The 18439-nt window shown below is 45.8% G+C and overlaps 1 protein-coding gene across 3 annotated transcripts in view; it reads right to left on the reverse strand.

The window, feature by feature from the left end:
* Positions 1 to 18439, reverse strand: part of Fbxo36 (F-box protein 36) — a 58977-nt gene that overhangs the window by 535 nt on the left and 40003 nt on the right. For 2 of the 3 annotated variants that reach the window (XM_057762066.1, XM_057762068.1), the window contains exon 3: positions 8646 to 8818. In XM_057762066.1, the coding sequence (XP_057618049.1) occupies positions 8646 to 8818 (173 nt within the window). The remainder of the gene's footprint in view (positions 1 to 8645; positions 8819 to 18439) is intronic. The other variant, XM_057762067.1, reaches the window with a different exon arrangement.

Genomic DNA, 18439 nt, shown 5'->3' on the forward strand with positions numbered 1-18439 from the left:
TGTCCTTGTACACAGTAAGGATTTGTCACTCATATTGGTTTAATAAAATACTGATTGGCCAGTAGCCAGGCAGGAAGTATAGGTGGGGCAACCAGACTAGGAGAATTCTGGGAGAGGAAAGGCAGAGACAGACACAGTAGCCATCCAGATGCAGAGGAAGCAAGATGAGAGTGCCTCACTAGGAAAAGGTACCAAGCCACATGGCTAAACATAGATAAGAATTACAGGTTAATTCAAGTTTTAAGAGCTAGTTAATCATAAGCCTGAGCTAATAGGCCAAACAGTTTATAATTAATATAAGCCTCTGTATGTTTCTTTGGGACTGAACGGCTGCAGGACCAGGCAGAACAAAAACCTGTGTCTATACTACTTCATACTGTCACTATTAAAGGAATGCCTGCTATCTAGGAGGTACTGTGTGACATCAGCGGCCACAAAAGCTTGGCCTCCAGAAACTCTTCCTGTCAGAGAAGAGGCAAATTCACAAGTATCTACAGATACCCAGAGGGTCAGTGGAACAAAACAAGTCCTGCACTCAGTTAAGATGTGAAACCCAGGGGCTGGAGAGATGGCTCAGCAGTTAAGAGGACTAACTGCTCTTCCAGAGGACCTGGGTTCAATTCCCAGCACCCACACGGCAGCTCACAACTGTTACTCCAGTTCCAGATGATCCAACACCCTCACACAGGCATACATGCAGGCAAAATACTGATCCACATAAAATTTTTTTAAAAATTATTTCAAAAAAAAATATGTGAAACCCAGGGCTTAGTTGGTAGAATGCTGGTTTGGCATGCATGAGGCTGTGGCTTTGGGCCCCAACACTGCATTAACTAGCCTTGGAGGTACTCAGGAGGTGAAGGCAGGAGAATCAGAAGTTGAAGGCTAGCCTCTGCTGACTGGTGAGGTGAAGTGCTGACTGCTCTCCTTCCCAACACAAGTCAGGGTCAGTCTCTGAAGCATCAGAGGTGGCTGTACTAGCAACTTTGTGCTCTAGGATGGTATGGGTGAATTCATTCAGAAGTCCAGGGTCATCCTCAGAGGCAGAGAATCCAAAGCCAATCTAAACTACATGGGATTGGGTCTCTAAACGGATGTTTTAAAGTCCTATCTACATAGACAGCAACGGAACAGCCATTAAACGTCACATAAGGCAAGAGAAGCAGTGACACTGAATCATGCGTTTTGTCCCTTACATATTTGTAGGTGCATTGTTTGTTTTTAAACAGGGTCTCATTACATAACCCGGCCTAGCCTAGAACTTGTTGGTAGACCAGGCTGGCCTCAAACTCACAGAGATCTTCTTGCCTCTATTCCTGAGTGCTGGAATTAAAAATGTGTGACACCATCCATTTTTTTGAAGACAGAGTCTTGTACAGGCAGATCTCTGAGAGTTTGAGGCCAGCCTGGACTACAGAGTGAGTTCCAGGACTGACTGGCTCCATAGCTACTGAGAAGCCCCTCTCTCAAAAAAAAAAAAAAAAAAAAAAAAAGACAGTGAACCCTTGGTCTCCACTTCTCAACAATCCTACTTGAACCTCCAGAATACAGGCATGAGCCCCCACCTCCAGCCCCAAAACCCTTTTATGTTTTACAAGTCATTCATTACCTTACCCAATTTTCAACATTCCTCTACTAGGGGCTACACATTCTAACTATGAATAGCAAAAGTCAAGTCTTCAAGTTCAAGGCTAGCCTGGTCTACAGAGCGTGTTCCAGGTCAACGAGGGCTGGTCAGTCAGGCTCTGTTTCAAGACACCACACACACATATTATAGGTCCCCTCAGCATCCCCAAACCTGCCACAGAACGAGAGGCCTGACAATTGTGTGTTCACCTGTTCACCAGCTACATTACCTGTTTGTCTAGAGTTGGGAATTCTCTTCAATGGGAGTTTGTGGATCAAGGAAAATAAATGTCCCTGTAGGCCAGTGAGATGGCTCAGCAGTTAAAATTGCTTGCCTGAAAAGCCCAAGGCCTGGCTTTGATCCCTGGAATCCATGGTACAAGGTGAGAAATGACTCTGGTGAAATGACCTCTGACCTTCACATCCGTGCTGTAGCTGTACATAGCACACACACACACACACACCTACACACAAACACATAGACACACATACCTACACACACACACCTCTACACACATACACACATAATTTAAAAGAAATAATAAAAAAATTAAAAATCTGGGCTGGAGAGAACGGCTCAGTGGTTGAGAGCATTGCCTGCTCTTCCAAGGGTCCTGAGTTCAATTCCCAGCAACCACATGGTGGCTCACAACCATCTGTGATGAGGTCTGGTGCCCTCTTCTGACCTGCAGACATACACCCAAGCAGAATATTGTATACATAATAAGTAAATAAATAAATAAATATTTAAAAAAAAAAATTAAAAATCTGCCTCCTCAGCTAAAATGTGAGAGTGAAGAGTCCTTTGTTTTGTTTGGGGATGTCTGTTTATTTGTTTGTTACAGGGTCTCATTATATAGCCATGGCTGTCCTGGAACTCACTATGTAGACCAGGCTGGACTCAAACTCATAGAGATCCTCCTGACTCTGCCTCCCAGTTGCAAGACACCACACCCAGCTGTTGTTTTGTTTCTGGGGCAGGTCCCATGTGCAAACAAATGTGCATAGTAATCTCAGTTATTTCTAAGCCATAAGAAGCATGGTCACAGTCACATCCCAACGGTCACTGTTCTTTTCCTGTGTGTCTGAACATCTCCTCTGTAAACACTTGGTCAATTCTGGTGCAGTTGGAAGGAAAAGGATAGCATGGACATTCTGACGTAAGCCAGTCAGCAGGCTCCCAGGCAGGTGACCCTGTGACTGCATATCTTGGTGAACTTCCTTCAGTTCAGGGCTGGCCCTCCATCTGACAAGTGTAGAACTCTGCCTTTCTGGCATCCAAGACCTGCAGGGTGCACTCCAGTCAGCCAAGCTTGGAGGATGTATCTTCATTTGTTTACACCAAAAAAATCCGACATTGAGCCCACCAGATCCTCAACTGAAAATCATTATTTCAAAAATAGAAACAAATTGATATAGCCCCTGCTTTAAGATTATTTTTATAATGTTTTAAAAGTTTCTAAAAATGTATTTATATTTTAAGTATGTGTGCTGTGCGTGTATATATACCTGCAGGCCAGAAGAGGGCATCAGATCCTCTTATAGATGGTTGTGAGCCACCATATAGTTGCTAGGAATTGAACTCAGGTCCTCTGGAAGAGCAGCCAGTGCTCTTATCTGCTGAGCCATCTCTGCAGCCCTAAGAATTACCTTTATTTTGTATCTGTGTGCATATGCTACTTGTGTGATGGTTCCTCAAAGGTCAGAAGACGGTGCTGGATCTCCTGGAGCTGAATCCAGGCAGTGGTGGTACACGTATTTAATCCCAGCACTTGGGAGGCAGAGGCAGATGGATCTCTGAGTTCAAGGCCAGTCTGGAGAAAGTGAATTCCAGGACAATCAGAGCTACACAGAGAAACCCTGGCTTGAAAACAAAAGGATTTGGAACTAGAGTTACAGGTAGTTGTGACATAGAAGCTGGTACCCAAACAAGTCTTCTAGAAAAGCAGCATGCCCTTATTTATTTGTTTGTTTATGGTTTTTCGAGACAGGGTTTCTCTGTAGCTTTGGAGCCTGTCCGGCAACTAGCTCTTGTAGACCAGGCTGGCCTCAAACTAACAGAAATCCGCCTGCCTCTGCCTCCCAGTGCTGGGTTTAAAGGTGTGCACCACCACCACCAGGCTGCAGCAAGCCCTCTTAGCCACCAAGCCATCTCTCCAGCTCCAGACCCTTCTTTATTGAGGCATATCCTCTATAAAATAAAACACCATACCCTTGGAGCTAACCCAGGGTAGCTATCAGGGTAGACATACAAACTTCCGTGATAGGAGTCTTCAGTTTGACAGGGATGAAAGTCAAGGAATGTAGAACACACTAGTACAAATGCCACATGCGGGCCTCACTGTAGCTCTAACTAGCCGAGAGCTCGCTGTTTAGATGAGTGGCCTCAAGCTCACAGCTGTCCTCTTGCCTCACCTCTCAAAGGCTGAAACAACAGGTGAGCCACCATACCTGGCTTCAGTGTGTACCTCTCAGTATATGTAAAGCCCTGGGTTCAACCCCTAGTGAACATGCATATGCAAAAACACAAGGATGTTGTGTGTGTGTGTGTGTCTGCAGACGTACTTAAAAATCCGAGGAGCTGACAAAATGGCTGGGTAGGTGAAGGCATTTACTGCCAGACCTTAGAACTTGAGTTTGATTCCCCAGAACCCACAAAATAGAAGAGAATCAATTCTTATAGTTTGTCTACTGACCCCTACAATAATGTTGTGACACACAAGTGTGTGTGAACACACACACAAATAAAGAAAATAAATGTAATTTTAAAAGATGAGCACGATGGTGCACACCTTTAATCCTAGCACTTGGGAGAAAGGTGCAGGCAGATTTCTGTGAGTTTGAGGTTAGCCTAGTCTACATAAAGCCAACAAAGCTCCATAATGAGACCCTGTCTCAAAAAAAAAAAAAAAAAAAAAAAAAAAAAAAAAAGTTGAGGCTGTGACTCAGGTGGCAGAGTACTTACATACCCAGGAGGCATTAGGTCCTAGGGTCAGTCCACTACACTCCGTAAATTGGGTATGGTGGCACATGCCTGTACCCCCAGGACTACTGAAGATCAGAAATTTAAGGTCATTCATGGTTACACAGTGAGTTTTGTTTTTTTGGTTTTTTTTTTTTTTGGATTTTTCGAGACAGGGTTTCTCCGTAGCTTTTGGTTCCTGTCCTGGAACTAACTCTTGTAGACCAGGCTGGCCTTGAACTCACAGAGATCTGCCTGCCTCTGCCTCCCGAGTGCTGGGATTAAAGGCATGCGCCACCACCGCCCGGCTACACAGTGAGTTTTAAAAAGGGCTGAGGAGATGGCAAAGTAGATAAAGGCACTTGCCACACAAGCCTGGCAACCCAAGTTCAACCCCCAGAACACACATAAAGATGGAAGGTGAGAACTGACCCCACAGCGTCGTCATCTGTCTCCACACACGCATCATGGCACGTGTACCCATGCACACACATGTACCCATGTGCACACACCAACCACTAAGGACAGCCTGATTGTTGAGCTCTGGGGATGTGACTCAGTGTAAGTTCAAAACTGTGCGGCAATAATGGCAGGTCTGTGAGGATGAGAGAATCGGTGCCTGAGAACTGGACGGGAAGTGATGCGCACCAGTGTGAGGAGAGAGATCACCAGATGTCAGAGCCTGCTGAGTCCCTGTGTGGAGGGGAGGAAACAAATCCAGGCCCTGGCAGAAGCTTTCATAGGTCCCTATCACTGGGTTTTGGTTACTTCAGCATCCTCCTTAAAGTATGAATGCTTGGCGGGGGGTGATGTCACACACCGTTAATTTTAGCAGAGGCAGGAGGATATCTATGAGTTCCAAACCAGCCAAGGCAACATAATAAGACCTTCTCTTAAAATAAGTAAATTAATTCATATAAAGAACAAAATACTGGGTGGGGTCGGTGAGGGAACACCCCACAGCCGGCTGCCACTGGGCGCACTCCCACAGTGGCAGTGCACGCAGCAAGTTCTGGGAGAGCTGGGAAGGCCTGGCGGGGAAGGTGGCTGGGACTGGAGGGGTGGGGGCTAAGCCAGATGTGCTGACACACACCTGGATGTCCAGCACCTGGGGTTCTGAGGAAGGAGGACCATGCCTCAGTTACACAGTGAGTTCCCCAGCAACTTAACTCATGATGGGATCTGGTCTCAAAAATAAAGAGAAGTAAATGAATTCTGCACCCCAATAAACTATATTACTGAAAATGAATTTCGATCATGAAGACATTTTGCTGTGTTATTGTTGGGGGAGGGACTGTTGACTCTGGGTAACAGTGTCCTTTGAACTATCTGGGAAAACCTATTGTTTTATGTGGATGTTCCTCCATGACTTCACAGCTAAATACTGAGCCAGCCAAGGTTCTTCAGCTGCCAGTAATGCGCTTCACCTGAGCCAAAATGGGGGTGCAATGACACATTCTAATGTGTTTGCCTGTGGGACACAGACACTTGAACACTGCAGGGATGCTTGAGGAGCCAGGAAACCGGGCCCTATTCTAACAGGCTCAACTTGGCATTATTGTCTCAGCATGTGCTGCTAAGGCTTGAGAGTATCAAGGGTCAGAGTTTCCCTGATCAACCTGGAGTGGGAGAACAGGAACACAGGGCCACCAAAACTGCCCGTGTTGAAATGGATATAGGTCAGTTACTCCTTGAGTTTGGTTGGTTGGTTGGTTTGGTTTTCTGTTTTTTTGTGTTTGTTTAGGTTTTCAGGTTTTTGTTTGTTTGTTTGTTTTTTGGGTTTTGGTTTTTTTTTTTTTTTTTTTTTTGAGACAGAGTTTCTCCATGTAGCCCTGGCTGCCCTGGAACCCACTCTGTAGACCAGGCAAGCTTCGAACTCACAGAGATCCACCTGCCTCTGCCTTCTGAGTGCTGGAATTAAAGGTATGCACCCATGCCCAGCAAACAGTTTTTAAAAAGATTTATTTTGATTTATGCGCATGTGTGTGGAGGTGTGTGCATGTGAGTTCAGGCACGTGAAGAGGCCAGGAAAGGGTGTTAGCTGGCAAACCTCCTGACATGGGTGCTGGAGGCAGAACTTGGTTCCACTGCAGGGTCTTACTGTGTAACACTGACTGGTGTAGAACTCACTATGTAGACCAGGCTAGCCTCAAACTCACAAATTTTCACCTGCAGATGCCTCCTAAGAGAGTGTGCCACCAGCTGGCAGTGCATACTCCTAACCGAGACACTCTCAGCTCATTCTTGAAGTACTGTTAGTGCCACCATGCTGCCTCTGCCTCTGTTCCTTGACTTGGAAGATTCCCTGTCTTGAATGCCTGGTGTAGGAGGCCCTTCTGTATTTGTGTTGCTTTCATTGGTTATTAAAGAAGCTGCCTTGGCCTAGTTGATAGGGCGGAACTCAGGTAGGCATGGAAGACAGAACAGAATTCTGGGAGGAAAAAGGCAGTGTGGCGGACACCATGGTTCTCCTGCCCGAGATGGACGCTGGTTAGACTCATGCCGGTAAGCCACAGTCAAATGGCAATACATATTAATGGAGATGGGTTAAACTAATATGTGAGAGTTAGCCAATAAGAGGTTACAGATAATGGGCCAGGCAGTGTTTTAATTAATACAGTTTCTGCCGGGCGGTGGTGGCGCACGCCTTTAATCCCAGCACTTGGGAGGCAGAGGTAGGCGGATCTCTGTGAGTTCAAGACCAGCCTGGTCTACAAGAGCTAGTTCCAGGACAGGCTCCAAAACCACAGAGAAACCCTGTCTCGAAAAACCAAAAAAAAAAAAAAAAAAAAAAAAAAAAAAAAAAAAATTAATACAGTTTCTGTGTGGTTATTTTGGAGGTTAAGCTAGCTGGGCGGCAGGACGCTGCCTGCCACTCAACCTACAACAAATGTCTCCTATTTTGCACTCAAAACACAGATAGAGTGACTCACTTCTAAGAAGCCAGGCACAGGAAACCACTCGACACCCAGTCCTTGTACCTTGTCCACATGTTTTTGTCAAACCCATCACATTATACCATAACCTGTATCTGTGTAGCAACCTGATATCTGATAGTAAGTTCCTTGAGTGTGGGAATAATGCCATCTTGGTTGCTTGTGTCTGTCACAAGGCAGGACTCAACAAATGGCTGTGCACATTAAACACAAGTAGACTAGGCATGGTGGGGTCACATCTACGACCCCAGAATTTGGGAGGCTGAGGCAGAAGGATTGCAGATATGCTGTCTCAGCTATCTCAAAGAAAAAATAAACTGGCCATGGTGACATGACCTATGATCACAATGTTTGGGAGGTAAAAACAGGAAGATTTGAAGTTCAAGGCTAAACTGGGTGTGTCATGCGCCTTTAAGCACAGCATTTGTAAGGCTGAGGCACCCTGACCTGTAGAGTGAATTCCAGGGCTACACAGAGAAATCCTGTCTTGAAAAATCAAACCAAACAACAAAAAAGAAAGAGAGAGAGAGAGAGAGAGAGAGAGAGAGAGAAAGGAATAAAGGAAGGGAGAAGGAAGAAAGAGAGAGAGAGAAAGGAAGGGGGAAAAGAAAAGAAAAAGAAGTTCAAGGCTAGCATATACTACATAAATCCTTATTTCAATAAATGAATAGATAGGTAGGTAGGTAGGTAGATAGACTAGATAGATAGAGAGAGAGAGAGAGAGAGAGAGAGAGAGAGAGAGAGAGAGAGAGAGAGAGATAGATAAGCAGAAAGATACTCAGAGCCTGGAGAGATGGCTCAGCAGTTAAGAGCACTGACTGCTCTTGCAGAGGACCTAGGTTCTGTTCCCAGCGCATCACACAGCATGGCAGTTCACAGCTGCCTCTAATTTTAGTTCCAGGGGATCAGGTGCCCTCTTCTGGCCTCCATGGGCACTGCATGCACACAGTATGCACCCATGCAGGCGAAATGTCCATCTACATTAAATAAATAGATCAATCAATCAATAAAATAGTGAAAACCTAAATAAATAAGGAAAAAGAGCAATACGGATTCCCCGAGGTTAGTGGAAGGGCTCTTGGTGCTGCTGGTGCAGCCAACACAGCAGCGGGGACTGTTACCTTGGCAAACCTGCTGGATGTCTGCGAGAGCCTGGCAATATCCTCGAGGTCCAGGTAGTAGATGATCTTCAGCAGCAGTTTGTCCGATAGCCGCTCCAGGTAGTCAAATTTACCTTGGCACAGGTTGAAGACATAGTCTAATACTCTTGCACCAAATACTAAGGCGATTTGTACTGTAAGCCAAACCACAAACCAACGGTTGCCGGTTACCTCATCCAGCCCCGTGAACACCATCAACAACAACAAGAAGAAAAAAAAAAAGGTCTGGAAGCCAGGTGGTGCTGGCACACACCTATAATCCCAACACTCAGGAGGCAGAGGCCAGCCAGGTCTCCAGAGAGAATTCCAGGACAGCCGGGGCTACACAGAGAAAAACAGTCATTCCTACGTTCGCCAAGCTGTTCGTGGCACTAAAGGAGTGGATTTTTGGAGACGTTTGTTGTCCTGTTGATGGGATGGCTCTCTGGTGTGGCAAAATGGTAAGTCTGTCATGAATACAAATACGTGAGAACAAAGAGAATGGGGTCTGATGACTAGCAGCACCCCCCTCCAATGGTCAGACCAGAAACATATGGAGGTGGGCACGACAGGTGATGCTCACCCTGGCTAACAGCTAGAGACGGGTGAGGGAGGTCGGCACCCACCACTGAGTGGGCGGAACAGACGAAGAGCACCATCACCTCCCTGGTTGTGCCAGGAGGACATGGATAAAATGTGAAGGTCTGCCAGGTGGTGGTGGCACACACCTTTAAGCACTTGCGAGGCAGAGGCAGATGGATCTCTATGAGCTTTGACGCCACCTGGTCCATACAGTAAGATACAGGAAAATCAGGGATACATTGTGAGACCCTGTCTCAAAAGGAAAAAAGGAAGAAGGACCTGTGAGACGGCCTGATGGGTAGAGGCTGTCAAACCCAACAACCTGAGTCTGATCCCAGGACCCACTTAGTGTGGAAATAGAGAACTAACTTCTGCGAGTTAACCTCTGACTTCCACATACATGATGCATGCTGTAGCACGCACAAACACACGCACACACACACACACACACACTATATTAACATACATAACTAAGATGTTTAAGCAATAAGATTGGAAACACCAGGGATGAGAAATAAAAAGGGCTTGGAACTGTGTAGCGGCCAGTGCCAGTGTCAGCAGGCTGGCTGGCTCCCCCAAACACCCTCTTCCTTGAGAAATATATGTGTGTGTGTGTGTGTGTGTGTGTGTGTGTGTGTGTGTGTGCCTTATATTCAAATCTAGCTATTGTCACTATCAAAGACCTGAAAGGTGGAGGAGCTGGGGGAGAAAAACAAGCTTTATTGTAAAACTGACAGACCAACAGATGGAGGCCCTGTCACCAAGCCCATCGGCCCCCCACAACCCACGATAGTTTTCAGAACTGTCTTTTCCCCAAATCCATCACTACACGGAGAGGCAAAGCATGGGTCTTGTGGAAATTTGTCCCCACACTTCCACATAGGCTGTATGCTGAGCAAATGGTGGCAGGAACCTCTCTAGGCAGAGAATTCAACATTAAAAAGAACAAAGGGGGGGGGGGGGCTGGAGAGATGGCTCAGAGGTTAAGAGCACTGCCTGTGCTTCCAGAGGTCCTGAGTTCAATTCCCAGCAACCACATGGTGGCTCACAACCACCTGTAATGAGATCTGGCGCCCTCCTCTGGCCTGCAGGCATACATTGAGGCAGAATGTTGTATACATAACAATTAAATAAATCTTTAAAAAAAAAAAAAAGAACAAAGGGCTGGGTTTAAGTGCCTCACACCTGCAATTCCAGCACTAAAGAGGCAGAGGTGTAGCCGGGTGGTTGTACTGAAGGCCTTTCTTTAATCACGGCACCTGGGAGGCAGAGGCAGGCAGATCTCTGTGAGTTCGGGGCCAGCCTGATTCTAGAAAAACCAGGACTGTTACACAGAGAAACCCTGTCTCAAAAAAACAAACAAAAAGAGGCAGAAGCCTGAGAATCCTGAGTTTTAGGCTAGCCTGTGTAGTTCTAATCAACCAGTGTCTTTAGGAGCTTCTTTCCCAGAATTCTCCCTGACAACAGAAAGAAAGGATTTGGAAGGGCTGCCAGGGTCAGTGAAGTTAGTCGGCGGTGGTGGCGCCCACCTTTAATCCTAGCACTTGGGAGGCAGAGGCAGGCGGATCTCTGTGAAACCCTGATTCAGTGGATTTAAAAGTCTGCAAACCCCACTGTGGTGGTAGTGGTGGCCTAGTTCTCAGCAGGCAGAGGTAGGCAGATCTCTTGAGGCTAGTCTGGTCTACAAAGCAAGTTCCAGGACAGTCAGAGCTGATACACAGAGTCCTCAAAAACTAAAAATTGCAAACCCTCCCCCTGCTACATACAAAATGCACATGCACACATAAAAAATTGTAAAAAACAAAACAAAACAAAACAAAAAACCTATTTTAGAGAAGGAGTCAAGGCTGGAGCAATAGTTCAACAGCACCTGAATTCAGTTCCCAGTACCACTATCAGGCAGCTACAGGGATCCAACTCCAAGGGATCAAAGCCTCCTTCTGCCTCCTTTGTTACCCACACACATGTAGCCTCCACTCATCCAGACAGACACCCTGACATACTCATAAATAAAATAATAAAAATGAATATTTACCTGCTTGCAGTGGCATAAGCTTTAACCCCAGTAGGAGGAGAGGCAGGTGAATCTGTATGAGTTCGAGGCCAGCCTGGTCTATATAGAAAGTTCCAAGTCAGCTGAGGCTACGTAGAGAGACCCTGTTTCCAAACAAAACAAAACCAATAAAGCAATAAATCCATAAATCTTTAAAGAATAAATTTAAAGGAGAATGCAAGCGCCTGGCTTTGGTGCCCACAAACTCCCCAGCTATGCTGAGAGTGACAGAAAGATAAGGGGGGAGGGGACCTCAGAGACAAAAGCCACCTGGCCAGAAGGATAAGCCTGGACCTTGAATTGATTTCTGGGTTCTTCTCTATAAAAATGCTAATGAGGAAAGGATTGAGGAGGCTGATTCCGCTGGGGCTCTCTAGCCTGAGGGCTTTCTCAACGAGGCACTTGAAAGACTCAGTTCCCAGGGTCTGCCCCTGTGATGGATAGCGAGATCTATACGCATCCCTCCTGCCCCCAGATGATCTGAGGCACAGGATGCTGAGTTCAGTTGACTCTGATTATTTTTTCTTATTAAAATTCCTTCCTCTCCACCTTCTTTCATCCCCATCTTTACATAATTTAGCAACTATAAAGTGATGATAAACAGCATTAACAGATGAATATTTCATGAAAATCATTATGGCTTTGCTTTGTATATTTATTTTCTTTTTTAAGGTTGAAATAGGGTTTGTTTATGTAGCCTTGTCTAGCCTGGAACTACCTTTGCAGATCAGACCAGCCTCGAACTCACTGAGATCTATTTGCTTCTGCCTTTCTAGCACTGGGATTCAAGGCATGAGACACATGCCCAGAGCTCGCTGTCTTGTATTTTTACACATTTTAGTTCCTTGCAAAGGAGATTTTATATCACAGACAATAAGCTAATGGAATGCTTGACATAAACATAAATTCACTGTAGAAGCAAAAATGATGGGTCAGTTGTATTCAAGGGGGGCACAGAAACCCTGTAAAAAAAAAAAAAAAAGAAAGAAAAGAAAAGAAATTGCAGACATGACCACCCCATTAAGGGGAAGGGTTTTTATTGTGATTAAAAGAGAAAAGATCCAGAGGCGTCTGGAGGACTCCAGAGCTGAGCAAAGCAGCAGACTGGACATGGCCAGGGCCAGGAAAGCTGCAGTGGAGATGGCAGGAGATGGAGTTTAGTGTGGGGGATGAGAAAGTGCAAGGAAGACAGCAGAAAATAGCAAGGGTAGCGAGGCAGCTCAAGAGAGCGAGGGGTGGACAAGGCATTTGGATTATGAGGGGTAGCTGGGGGCAAGGGGGCTTTGGATCCAACACTGGCAAGATGGTGAAGCAGATAAGGCAATGGCTAAGTTCAGTTCCTGGGACCCACATGATGAAAAGAGAGAGCCAGTTCCTTCCAACTGTCCTCTGACCTCAGGACTTGTGCAGTTACTGTGGTATGTGTGCTGCAGGCACACACACACACAAAATGTAATAAAAAAATTTTAAATTTTTGTTTAGAAAAATAGAAAAGAAGATCCCTCTCACTCCTGAGCTCTCTGAATAACCAAAGAATGGAAATATGTTTTGCTTTGGATACTTTTGTGACAGGGTCTCTCTACAGAGCCCTGTCTGTCCTAGAACTCACTATGTACACCAGGTTGGCCTGGAACTCACAGAAGTTTGCCTGCCTTGGCCTTCCAAGCGCTGGGATTAAAGGTCTATGCCACCATTCTACCTACCCTCTTCTGTTCTAATAACACACCCCTTCACTTTCACATACCACACACACACATTGCTCTCTCCAAACAAAGCACCTGGCATCCTCAGGCCCCGCCTACATCTGGCTGCATGTACAATGCTCTGAACAATGGAATAGTCTCCTCCTTTGGCCACCAGCAAACTTGGACAGTCTGTGCTCAACAGTATGCCCAATGCATGCTGGTCCCAAGATAGAGAGGTCAATCCAGCATGAACTGGTTCGGGGTGCCTGACCCATAAGGCAAAATTGTGTCCTCAGGTAAACTTTCAGGGAGAATTCATTATTTACCATCTTATGCCTGCCTATACAAAATTAAAATTATAAAATGCATATCATTCAAATCAGCGGCATTATGGGAAGGAACATTCTCAACAGATATGTGATTACATGACCTAATCTGTCAAAACAGAGAACCATCCACTATTAACCATACTCTTCTTTCTTTTGAACCCCATAAGAAGAGACACAAACAAGAATCCAGGCTCTTGTATACCTCCAGTGTCAATCTTGACAGTAGGCTTCTGACTTCTTTTTATGTGTATGAGTGTTTACATGCACAACACATGTGTGCCACGTGCTTGTCTGATGCCCACAAAATCCAGAAAGCAGTAGGTCCCCCGAAATTGGACTTAAGGATGGCTGTGGACCACCTTGTGGGTGCTGTACTGTTTCTTCAGCCCTGTGTTTCTGATCTTTACTATTGCTTTGGAGTGTGTGGTGTGTGTGTGTGTGTGTGTTATACGCACGAGTGCACACATGTGTGTAGTACATGCCCGGGATGGGATGTCTATAGATGCCACAATAGTGTGTAGGATCCGATGGAGCCGAAGTTAAAGGTGGTTGTAAACCACCCCCTATGGGTACTGGACGGCAAACTCAGTCCTCTGGCAGAACAGAAGTGCTCGTAACTGCTGTGCCATCTCCCAGCCACTTCTTTTGCCTTTATTTTTTTTTTATTTTTTTATTTTTTGGTTTTTCGAGACAGGATTTCTCTGTGGTTTTGGAGCCTGTCCTGGAACTAGCTCTTGTAGACCAGGCTGGTCTCAAACTCACAGAGATCCGCCTGCCTCTGCCTCCCGAGTGCTGGGATTAAAGGCGTGTGCCACCACCACCCGGCCTTCTTTTGCCTTTAAATCAAGTTTCCTTGCTATGTTTGCAAACCTGCGTGAGCCCTTATGTAAACCCTTTTAATAAGAGGACAAGATGGGTGTGCGGGATGGCTCAGAGGGTAAAGGAACTCAAGACCACGGCTGACAACCTGAGTTCTAGCTCAGGACCTACACCGAAGAAGGTGAGAACCAGCTCTGACCTCCACATGTGCATCCTGGCACGAGGGCACACACATTCAAGCACATACACAAACATGAATAAATATTTTTTTCAAGGTCAAAAGCCTGGAAACACCTGTTCAGATACAGATCACTAGTAATAGCCTGAAGAATTTCCCTTTGTGGAACTGGAGAGATTAGGGTCACAGCCTGAACTCTGGCAGCCATATGCCCAAATTTAGACATCTAAACAAGCACCAACAGGGATGGAGGCCAGATTGCTGGACCCCTCCCTCATGACTATTTTTGTACCCCACCTAACACTTACCACGAGATATCTCAGAAATTTGTTGAGGCCCATGAGGGAAAAGCCCATTTCCTCCTGGTCATAAGGACAGAATCTTAGTCCTAATCTGTCCCATCCCAATGATTAGAGCATTACATACTATTGTCCACTTCCTTAACAGTTAATCCAACTGAACCTGTCAACCACCAGCCCAGAAGCCAACTCCCAAAAGCTGGAAACACACTAAGGAGATAAGAAGAACGCTGTCTCTAATGAGACGCTATATACCAGGGGAGCCTGTCCTTCAGTGCAGCTGCTTGCCTGCCAATTACTGCGGGGAGCCTGTCCTTCAGAGCAGCTGCTTGCCTGCCAATTATTGCTAAGCCTCCCTTTTTTTTTTTTTTTTTTTTTTTTTGGAGCCTGTCCTGGAACTAGCTCTTGTAGATCAGGCTGGTCTCGAACTCACAGAGATCCGCCTGCCTCTGCCTCCCGAGTGCTGGGATTAAAGGCGTGTGCCACCAACGCCCGGCAGCCTCCCATATTTCTGAGTTCTAACTGAGAAGTATTTTTTTTCATTCCTACCTTCAGTTTTACAGGTGTTAGCAGCCCCCCCCCCCATTTGTGTGTGCTGCCATGCATGCTCTCTTTCGTTTTTATTTTTTATGTATGTCTCTGCACCATGTGCGGGCAGAGCCCACAGAGACCACAAGAGGGCATTCGGTGCCCTGGAACTGGGGTTACAGTGGGTTATGAACAGCCTCAAGGTGCTGGGAATCAAAGCCAAGTTCTCTGAAAGAGAAGCCGCTGCTCTTAACAGCAGAGACATCACCTCAGCCCCAGCTACCTGCTCTATTGAATACCTAACTCAAATCCTGGTTTCTCCATCTCCTTCCTCTTGTCCATTGCCAGGATTTATAGCTCTTCTGCCCTGTGATTTTCCTCTCAAACCCTAATAAAATGGTCCTTGAGTTTCCTTCAGAGTCCATCTTTTAAAATTCTTTCATCAATAAGACTAGATCTGCCTGGGCTGAAGAGATGGTTCAGCGGTTAAGAGCATTGCCTGCTCTTCCAAAGGTCCTGAGTTCAATTCCCAGCAACCACATGGTGGCTCACAACCAACCATCTGTAATGAGGTCTGGTGCCCTCTTCTGGCCTGCAGGGATATGTGTAGGCAGAATATTGTATACATAATAAATAAATAAATATTTTAAAGAAAAAAAAAAAAGAGAAAACTAGGCCTGCCAAGAGGAACCGCAATTCTCCAGTAACACACGTCTTGCTCAGTTCTTCTCAGGATGTAGGGACAGAGCCACTGAGGTTCCTTTCAATAACCCTGTTCTCGTGAAACCACAACTCCAACCTCAAAGGAGGTCAGAGTTTATTCTGGAGCCTAAAAGGAGTGAACACACTGAAGGAAGACAGATTTGAGGCACTCCAAATTCCGTGCTCTAACGTAACATTTTCTTTTTCTTTTCTTCCCTTTTTCTTTCTCTTCCTTCCTTTCTTCCTTTCTTCCTTTCTTTCTTTCTTTCTTTCTTTCTTTCTTTCTTTCTTTCTTTCTTTTTTTAAAGATTTATTAGCCAGGCGGTGGTGGCACACACCTTTAATTCCAGCAATCAGGAGGAAGAGGCAGGCAGATCTCTGAGTTCAGAGACAGACTCCAAAGCTACACAAGCAAACACTGTCTCGAAAAACAAAGAAAAAACAAAAAGATTTATTTATTATGTAAATAATAAAGTGTTCTGCCTGCATGTACACCTGCATACCTAAAGATGGCACCAGATGTCATTATATATATTTGTGAGCCACCATGTGGTTGCTGGGAATTAAGCTCAGGACCTCTGGGAAAACAGCCAATGCTCTTAACCTCTGAGCCATCTCTCCAGTTCCTTTTTTTGTTTTGTTTTGTTTTTTCGAGACAGGGTTTCTCTGTGGCTTTGGAGCCTGTCCTGGAACTAGCTCTGTAGACCAGACTGGTCTCGAACTCACAGAGATCCGCCTGCCTCTGCCTCCTGAGTGCTGGGATTAAAGGCATGCGCCAGCACCGCCCGGCCATCTCTCCAGTTCCTAACATAACATTTTCATTAAGCTTTTAGAGTAACAGGACATAGGGAGTCATAGATCTAGGCGTTTTCTTTGTTTTAAATGTGTAGCCCAGGCTGACCTCGAACTCGTGATCCTCCTGCCTCCTGCCTCTGCATCCTTCAGCAAATCCTACCAGCATGCGCACAATTGGCGATCAAAAACACTGGTGGGAACATTGGGCAAGTAGGGAGCAACAAGGTGGTAGAGGGGGAAGGAAATTCTGCTACATACCTCAAAAGCTATCTCAAGATATTACTAGTTGATTGGTGGAGACCTGTGGTCTCTTAAGTTAATTTATTCCACAATATTTCACTCTAGCATCGGGGACCAGAAGGCCTAGTCTGGTCTTTGGTGGAGCTTGTGCTGTGCTTACACAGACCCATGTGCAGACACACACATATAAATAAGATCAAGCATGTTCTTGAACATCTTTAATCCAAACGCTTAGGAGCCAGCAGCAGGTAGATCTCTATGAGTTCAAAACCAACCTGATCTACATAGCTAGTTTTAGGACAGCCAAGACTACATACAGGGACCCTGCCAAAAAAAAAGTAAGGAAGGAAGGAAGGAAGGAAGGAAGGACTTTCTTAAATAATTCATATGATAATTTATTTACCGAGCTGTGTACCAGTCATTGTTCTAAGTGGCACCAAGGACCCATCAACAAGCCAATTTCCTACCACAATAAAATAGACAAGAAACAAACAGCTGAATGCACGGTGTCTCATTTGACAATGAGTGTGTGGGAGACACGACATTCTGGAGAAAGGCTGTGATTTTCTGTCTAGTGGTTCAAGGAAGCATTCGCTAAGAAGGCAGCGTCAGCAGACTGAATAATGGGCAAGCCAGTGGAGACATCCCAGGAAAAATAGGCCTTTTGTGTTCATTTTTGAAACAGGGTCTCCTGAGGTTGAGGTTGCGATTGGGACTGTGTCACTGTGTCGTCTAAGGGCTTAAAGGAGCTAGAAGGGGCTGGAGAGATGGCTCAGAGGTTAAGGGCACTGGTTTTCTTGGAACCTGCCTGCCACTGCCCAGATTATAGTGATTGGGAAGGGCCCAACACTGATAGGAAGAGACATAAAGAGTAACGTCAGAATATGTGGCTTGAGGTTACCCCCTCCCACCTACCATCCCATGAAAGGTGAGATTAGAAGATTTTTTAAAATTATAGTGTCTGTGTGTGTGTGTGTGTATACATGTGTGTCTGCCCACGGTGCCAGAAGCAGGAATTGGGTCCCCTGCAAGGATAGGAGATGCTCCTCACTACTGAGCCCTATAGATGGCACTGAAAGTTAGTGTCTGAACCAGATCCCCCCAGAGCATAACCACAGACAGGAGAAAGGCACAGACTTGAACTCCTAGTTCGTTCCATCATCTTGATTTGAAGCCTAAGAAGCCAGTGAGGGACAGGAACTAAGACTGAGGTCAAATGACAGGAAATGCCACCTGCTTGCTAAGTACCGCTGAGAGGTCCAGGCAGCAAGAGTGACATGCTCAGAACCTCTGCCAGGATCTCTGCATGAGAAAATCTTGTAGGGGACCTTGGGGAGATGACCAAGAGGAGACAGAAAAGTAAGTCCAGTCGAACGCCTTCTGCTTAACAATACAGCAAACCATAATTAAGAGCTGATTACATATAACGCTCAGCGAGTCACAGAAGGCTCAGGACGACCGAATAAAGTGGCCATGATTATCTCCAGTCCGAACAAGGAAAGTGACTCACAAAGGGGCTGAGCTGTCACTGTAGTTACAGCAGCTGGCTGGTGGCAGCACGGAGGC

Source organism: Chionomys nivalis, chromosome 2 (genome assembly GCF_950005125.1).
Source record: "Chionomys nivalis chromosome 2, mChiNiv1.1, whole genome shotgun sequence".
Lineage (NCBI taxonomy): Eukaryota > Metazoa > Chordata > Mammalia > Rodentia > Cricetidae > Chionomys > Chionomys nivalis.